The sequence below is a fragment of the Chrysochloris asiatica genome, unplaced genomic scaffold, assembly GCF_000296735.1.
Source record: "Chrysochloris asiatica unplaced genomic scaffold, ChrAsi1.0 scaffold00442, whole genome shotgun sequence".
In the NCBI taxonomy this organism is placed as follows: Eukaryota; Metazoa; Chordata; class Mammalia; order Afrosoricida; family Chrysochloridae; genus Chrysochloris; species Chrysochloris asiatica.
The window spans coordinates 98,245-104,710 of NW_006408960.1; the positions used below are offsets into that span (position 1 = coordinate 98,245).

Below are 6,466 nucleotides of genomic sequence, written 5' to 3' on the forward strand. Positions count from 1 at the left end.
CAATGTCTGATAAATTGCTGAGAGATGAGCCATCCAGGTTGGGAGGCACTCAAAGTATACTGGCCACAACAGTTGTTGTTAAGTGCTGTCGAGTCGGTTCTGACTCACAGAGACCCTGTATAGAGGTTCCGTGGACTCCAGCATACCAATGTTCATGGAGACAGCACAGGAGTGGACACTGCTTTGCTCTGTTGTGCCTGGGGCTCTGCCATGAGTTGGAATTGACTCAATGCAACCTGCAACAACAATGGCAGTATTAATAATAGTCGTAGTTTCTGTATTCTTCAGTGCTGTGCTGCTAAAGGCTCAACACATGTGAGACCCAGTGAATAAGCCTGTCTGTGTCCACTCCTTTGGCCTCCGAGAGCTGAGAAGAGAGGGAGGCACTTCACATGGCAGAAGATGAGCTGCATGTGCAAAGGCCCTGTGGTGGGGCAAGTGGCATGGCTGGCAGCAATGGAAGGAGGGCTGAGCGGGACTGAGAAGAGGTGGCCAGGCACTAGCAGGAGGCTTGGGTGAAAGAAGTTGGGAAGTTGGTGTCCTATGGGTGAGAGTTCCTGAAAGTCACTGCTGGTTCTGAGCAGGGGAGGGAGAGCTCTGGGAGTGGGTCTGGCCTGGCATCCAAGAGTTCCCAGATCACTCAGCCAACTGTGTTTGTCACCGTGTGAGTCAAATGGGATGGAAGCCACAGGGAGCAGGGGAGGTAGAGTCAGAGACACAGGTAGAGACAGAGATGTGGAGCAGAAAGAGAGAGATAGAGAAAGGAGGACCTGGAGAGAGACTGAGAGACAGAGACTGAGAAATGGAAATAGAGAAAAGGACACACCGGAAAAAGAAACACAGTGACAGAGAGAGAGACAGAGAAAGTCTAAGAGACAAAAACCAAAAGACAGAGAGAGAGGATGAGGAAGACAGAGGGGGTGGAGAGAAAAGCAGAAAGAAGTAGACACAGAGACTAAGGGAGAGAGACACAGGGACAGACCCCCCTCTAAGGACAGGATGGCAGAGACAGAGACCCACCAGAAAGAAGGGTAACCCAGAGAGACACCTGGGGCATGAGAGGATGGAAGGACCTGATGGAGACTCCATCCCCAGAAGAGAAAGGAAAAGAATGCTTGAGCCACCTTCTCCAACCCTTCCTGGCACACCCAGCCCAGGTTCTACCTCATGGGCACCCACATGGGGCATGTCACCAGGTTAAAAATGGAAACGGCTAGGGCCTTTCTGTTTTGGTTTTTTTTTTTTTTTCCTTCAAGAAAATCCTAAGTCCAAATAAGGTGAGTGCCTAGGAGGCTGATGAGCCGCCAAGTCTGTGACGGGCAGCCGGGCGAGTGGCGGCTGGCCCGGCTGGGCAGGAGGCGGTGCCCACAGAGGTTAAAAGGCCGCTCCTCCACCCTCGCCTCTCACTCCTCACTCGGCCCTACAGCCTCACCGCCGCCATGGAGGCCATCAAGAAGAAGATGCAGATGCTGAAGCTGGACAAGGAGAACGCCATCGACCGTGCCGAGCAAGCCGAGGCTGACAAGAAGGCCGCCGAGGAGAAGTACAAGCAGGTGAGTGGGGCTGGGCTGGCTCAGGGCTGCCAGCACCCTCTCTGTGCTGGTTTCTGGGGCCAGGGTCCGGGTCACTAAGGTCTTAGTGTCTGGGACTAGGGCAGGACAGAGTGAGTGAGGGAACCTGAAGGGGACTCCTGGAAGTGACTGGACCCATCACCACTGGGGACAGTGGGAGCCAAGAAGGTTTGAGAAAAAGGGAGAAGATAAAGCAAGGGGAGGGGGGTCCGTGTCTGTGAGTGTGCAAGCATATGAGCAAGTGTGTATGTCAGGTGAGGGGACCCACCTGAGCTTGTGTGCACTGGAAGTGATGCTGGGGGTGGGGGGGCTGCTCTCTGTGTGTATGCTTCCCTGGAGGGAGAGTGTAGAGGGAGCAATATGACTGTGAGGATATGGGGACACAAATACAGGTGTGAAAGAACACAAATGTATGTGTGCATGTGTGTAGCAGGGTGCCAGCATGGGTTTGTATGTGTGCTTGCACAAACAGTGGCATGAAAGCGATCAAGCATACATCAAGTGTGTGTGTGTCGAGGTGTGTGTTGGTGTTGGTCTGTGTGTTTGGTGTGTTTCTGTAGGCATGTGTGTGTTGGGGTGTGTCATCTGTTTGGAAGAGTTGAGTTTGTGTGTCACAGTGTGAGCCTGTTGGCATGTATGTGAGTGAGTGTATGTCTTTTGGGTGAGCGTGTTGGTGTGTGTGTTGGGTGAGTGTGTGAGTCATGGTGTGTATCTATTAACACGTATGTGAGGTTGTATCTATTTGGTGAGTGTGTGTGTCATGGTGTGCATCTATTAATATGTATGTGAGGGTGTGTCCATGGGGTGTGTGTGTCACAGTGTGTATCTGTTGACATGTATGTGTGTGTGTCTATTGGGTGAGTGTGTGTATCATGGTGTGCAACTGTTGGCACGTGTGAGTGTGTGTCTATTGAATGAGTGCAGTGGTGTGTTGGGTATGTGTGTCACGGTGTGTATCTATTGACACATATGAGTGTGTGTCTACTGGGTGAGTGTATGTGTCGGGGTGAGTGTGTGTTTCTGTTGAAGCGTGTCTGTGTTGGGGTGTTTGTGTCAGGTGCATGTGCATTGGAGTGTCTACGTGTGGTGGGTGTGTTTCCTCTGACATGTTGTGTGAGTGTGTGTTGGAGTGAGAATTGTCTATGTGAGGGCAGTGGGGTATGTGTCCAGGTGAATGAGTATTTCTGTCTGTGTGTTGGGATGAGTGTGTGCTTGTGTGTCAGGATGAACATGTATGTTGGTGTATGTGTCGGGTGAGTGCCTGCATGTCAGGATGAATGTGTTTGTCTAAGTTGCAGTGTTTTTGTGTCAAGGTGAGTGTGTGTTTCTGTTGGATGGTGTTTGTGTCATGTGTGTGTGTGTTGGCATGTCAGTGTGTGGTGGGTGAGTCTATGCTTCTGTTGGCATGTTGTGTGAGTATGTGTTGGGGTGAGTATCAACGGTGTGAGGGAGTTGAGATTAGTGTGTGTTTCAAGGTGAATGTGCATGTGTTGGAGTTGCAGTGAATTGAGGTTCCGAGTTTCTGTGTGTCGGGGTGTTATGTGTGTTGGAGTTCTGGTGTGTTGAGGTGAGTTTCTGTGTGTGTCTCAGGGTGAAGGTGGAGGCCTGGGCGCCAGATGGGTGGAAAACTGAGGGTGGGTTTCAGAATCTCAGTGCTTCTCTTCATCTTGTGTGAGCCCCTGCTGTCCTTACTGCTATCCCCAGGGTAGGGGCAGGTGCCCATTGCAGGTAAAGGGCAAGGTGGCCAGTCCCCCTACCCCAAGGCCCAGAGCTTGGAAACATGAGTTCCAAGCATGAAAGGCTCTCCGAAGAGCTAATGGGGGTCTGGGACAGAGTCCTGGGTGGAGCAGAAGCCAGCTCTCCTAGGGCTAGCTGGCCAGAGCAGCTGTGGCAGGAAGGAAAGGGTCCTGCCCCTCCCGTAGTGTCAGGCTCCCCAACACCCTGGGGTTAACCGCCCAGCCTTCAGGAGTTTCCAGATCTCAGATAAACCCTGGGAGACACCCACGTAGTGGCACCAATGCCCAGCACAGCCTGGCACCAGGTCAGCCCTCAGAGAAAAACTTTGAGCTCAGATAGGTCTTGTTCAAATCGGCGTTCCACCCCTGGGTCACCCAGAGCAACCTCTCTGTGACTCAGTGGGCCTGAATGTGGGGACAGTAACAGAGGGGTCTCCCAGCTGCACTAAAGGACTAGAGGTGGCTGTACAGCTGGAGCCTTTGGCCCCGCACCTGGCGCCTGGCACAGAGTAAGTACTCAATCAGTGAGGGGTTGTTTCCTGCCCCACCTGATTTCCCATTGGGCCTCCCCACCCCCAGTGTCCTGGGGCTGCCCTAAGTATCTGTGACACATCCACACAGACCAACCCCACCCAACACTCCCTGCCACAAATCCCCCTCCCTCCCTGAACCCCTCCCTGGCATACACAAACACCATCCAGGTCCTGAGCTGCCACTTTTCACTCATCATTTGACCCTCACCATGAGAAACTTAGCCAGAGAGTCAGAGAAAAGCAAATTTATGGCTCCAATTCTTGCTAAAGTATGAATGACTGATACACTTTAATTATCCAAGGCAGCTACATGTTTAGAACAAAAGGTTCTTCAAAAGCCTCCAACTGGCTACAAGACCAGAGAAGTATAAGCAGGTTCTCCACCCTTCATATGAATTGCTATTCTGTCTGCTGTGGTGGCCTTGAGCTGAAATCTTAGCTGGACTGTCCTCTAGCTCTGTGGCTCAAGGCACATGGCTGTCCCTCTCTAAACCCTCAGTGCTCTCATCTGTGAAATGAGGGTAAATTATGCCTTCTGACGGCTGGGACAGAACTCAAGACCCCAGATCCAAAGCACAAATCAGAGCTCCCTGTCCCACCTCCCTCCACCACCACCATTGCCCACTGCCCACCCCACCAATTTGGCCAGTCCTGGCTGGGGGCAGGAAGGGGTTTAGTTTACTCAGAATGGTTTACACTCCAGGCAACCAGCCAACATGGCTCTGGTGATCAGTATGACCCTCAAGGACACTGCAGTGATGCCCCAGTTCCGGCTCTGCCCGTACAGTATGGGAACCGGACAGGGAAGGCCAGCTCCCACTTCCTGTCGCTCCTGAGGCAACAACATCTACCAGAACTGGCCTTTGACCCCACATCCTGCCTCAACTCTGCCTAGAGACTCCATTGGCAAGGACAAAGATGTGTGGTTCCCTCCCTCTCGGCCATTTTACAGATGGGGAAACTGTGGTCCAAAGGAAAATGACTTACCTGAGACCTCATAGAGCCAGGGCCAGGCTCTCCACGTTAGCGTGAAATGCAGACAGAAGGGTCAGGACTCTTCTTCATACCACTCTTATTCATTCTCACACCTGGCCTCCTGCCACTCAAGGACTTGGGGTGGGGCATTTTTTATTCATCCCACCAACTTCCCCTAGGCTTCTATTGTGAGTATCAGATCCATTCCCTTGCTGGATGATGCTGGAGTTCTGAGTGACTTCAGCCCCAGGTTAGGGGAGATAGAGCCAGTCGCAGATATCCCAGGCTCAATGGTCAGGGCAGGGCCAGAAGGAGGGAGCCCCAGGCAGTATGAGGTATCTGCCCATGGCAGGGGGTGTTGGGGCTAGGCTATCAGAGTCAGTAGGAGCCCCCCTCAGCAGAAGGTGGATAGCAACAGACTCAGCAGACATAGTGCTCAAACCAACCAGCTTTAGAGTCAGTTGGCCAAGGGATCAAATCCCCATTCATCACGGCCTTGGACAAGTATCTCTCCCATCTGGGGGTTCAGTGCACCCTATTATATCACAGAGGCTCAAGGAAATAGAGCTTTAATTGGTCTGGTGCAAATGCTCTGTACTCGATTAATAAGGTTGATGGTTCGAACCCACCCAACGTTGCCACAAAAGGAAGGACTGGCAGCCAAGAAAACTCTCCGGAGCAGTTCTCCTCTGTAACAGAGGAAGTCGCCATGAATCATTACCCACTTGATAACGATGCGTTTGGTTTGGTGTTAGGTACATTCTAAATGCTCCATAGCTCCCCGTCCAGCCCAACCCCAGACCCTCCCCAATGTTCCTGTCCAAATGTGGTCAGAAAAAGACTTCAAGACCCAAACCCATCTTTCCACCCATCGCTGGAAATGTTACTGTCACTCTTAAATGTTAAGAAAGAACTGTGACAGGCACCTGGTCAGCACTCAGCAAATGCTACACCTCACAGAACTGAAAGGAAGTCAAAGTTAGGTGACCCAAGAGGTGTCACCTGGCCTGGGAACATCTGGCAACTCCAGCTCATTTTCCCAAACAAGGAAGGAACTGAGAGATCACACTAAGTGCAGGTTTTCATTCTGTAGATGAGGAAACAGAGTTCAGAAAAGGGTGCAGGGTCACAGAGAAGGGGAGTCTGGTTCCTGGGCCCCCTGTCTAGAGGTTTGCGTCAGGCCTCGTAGATTCTGACTTTGGACTAAGCTGTCCCATCTTCCCTGGGTCCTGCCACCTCCCTCAGCCACCATGAACATCTCTAGAACACAAGGATGAGTGATCCTTGAGGCCGTCAGACAAACCAGTTCTCCCCACTCTCTGTGACATCTCAGCTAGGAGTATGTCCGTGACTTCAGACAAGCTCTTCCACTCTCACCTGGGCTGCCATCCCCTAGCAGGACACTCAGCAGTCACAGAGATAAGTACCTAGGTAGGGGCCTTTATGTGTACCAGTCCACACACAAATTAACACAGCCACAAAGCACTTAGTAGATTGTACCTGGTACATTGCATCTGGTACCGTGCACCTGCTACAGTTAACCTGGTACTTTGCTCCTGGGTACATTGCACCTGGTACATTAACTTAGTACACTGCACCTGGCACATTAACCTGGTACAGTGCACCTGTTACATTAACTTAGTACACTGCA

General features: G+C 51.8%; 1 protein-coding gene across 1 annotated transcript in view; it reads left to right on the plus strand.

Annotated features, from left to right (window-relative positions):
• Positions 1 to 1,439: 1,439 nt before the first annotated feature.
• The window catches only part of TPM4 (tropomyosin 4), a 34,715-nt gene continuing 29,688 nt past the window's right edge, over positions 1,440 to 6,466 (plus strand). Inside the window, exon 1 of the mRNA XM_006877099.1 lies at positions 1,440 to 1,553. Within this exon, the coding sequence (XP_006877161.1) occupies positions 1,440 to 1,553 (114 nt within the window). The remainder of the gene's footprint in view (positions 1,554 to 6,466) is intronic.